At 49.8% G+C, this 1,121-nt stretch overlaps 1 protein-coding gene across 1 annotated transcript in view; it reads right to left on the reverse strand.

Moving 5' to 3' along the window:
- EMH_0019990 (Swr1-Pie_related helicase, related) overlaps positions 1-1,121 on the reverse strand; it is a gene marked incomplete at both ends in the record, with an annotated part of 7,665 nt that overhangs the window by 652 nt on the left and 5,892 nt on the right. The window contains 2 exon segments of the mRNA XM_013501473.1: positions 182-301; positions 578-796. Coding sequence (XP_013356927.1) covers positions 182-301; positions 578-796 — 339 coding nt within the window.

Raw genomic sequence — 1,121 nt, forward strand, 5'->3', positions numbered from 1 at the left:
AGCAGAGGCAGCAGCAAAGAAGAGCCAGACGGGATACGCAAGTGGATGTGTATACACCAGAAGAAGAAAAAGAGAAACATGAAAAAGAGCAAGAACAACGGCACAAGAATAACAGCAACAACAGCAAGCACAAACAGCAGCAGCAGCAGCAGCAGCAGGAGCAGGAGCAGCAGCAACAGACCTTAAGTATAGACTCCTCGACTGTGCCTCTGCAGCAAAGACGATAGACAGTAACCTCGTGGGTCTGCCCCAGGCGGTGAACCCGATCCTCTGCCTGGCGGTCATTCTGAGGATTCCAATCCTGAGAAACACCACCACAAGAAACACAGAACAAACAAAACAATATAAACAAACAACCCAATAACAATCCCACAATAACAAACACAACAAACAAAACAATAACAACCCCACCGCAACAGAATACTGACCAGAACACACACGCCGCAGCAAGAGCACCCCTCCTCCAGCGGGAGGAGTCATGAGCCCCCACTGCTGCCGCGGCATCGGGTTCTGCATATGCTGCTACAGCATAACCTGGATCTGCATCAGCAGCAGCAGCAGTTCATGCGTGTCTCACTTGGTCTAGGAGTATTACGGTGCGTGCTGCAGTGAGGTTAAGTCCCTGTCCTCCTGCCTTAGTGGAGAGGAGGAAAGCTGTGCATTCTCCTGTTTGATTGAAGCCATCTACTAGTCGTTGCCTCTCCTCTACAACTGTAGAGCCATCGAGGCGACAGAAACGAAGAGAAGGAAGATGCAGCTGTAGCGCTTCCTCAACAACGTCAAGGAAAGAGGTAAACTGACTAAACACCAACACCTTCTCACCCCGACTCTGAACCTCCTTCAGCAGTTCAAATGCCTTTCTGTTGCGTCAAGGTGTACATGCACAAGAAATACACACAACAAACAACAGATAGATACACAGTATACAACGACAACCCCATTTCTATAAACAACGATAGGAGCTGATAAGAAGGGGAAGAAGAAACACGCAGACACGAACGACCCCAACAACAACCACCAACAGCCACCCCGCCAATAAGAACCTCCCCCTCCATAACAACCCCACCAATAACCACTCACCGGAGCTTGGTGCTCTCAAGGAAAGCCTCTGCTGGCAGAGC

The sequence above is a fragment of the Eimeria mitis genome, genomic scaffold, assembly GCF_000499745.2.
Source record: "Eimeria mitis Houghton genomic scaffold, Emh_scaff694, whole genome shotgun sequence".
Lineage (NCBI taxonomy): Eukaryota > Apicomplexa > Conoidasida > Eucoccidiorida > Eimeriidae > Eimeria > Eimeria mitis.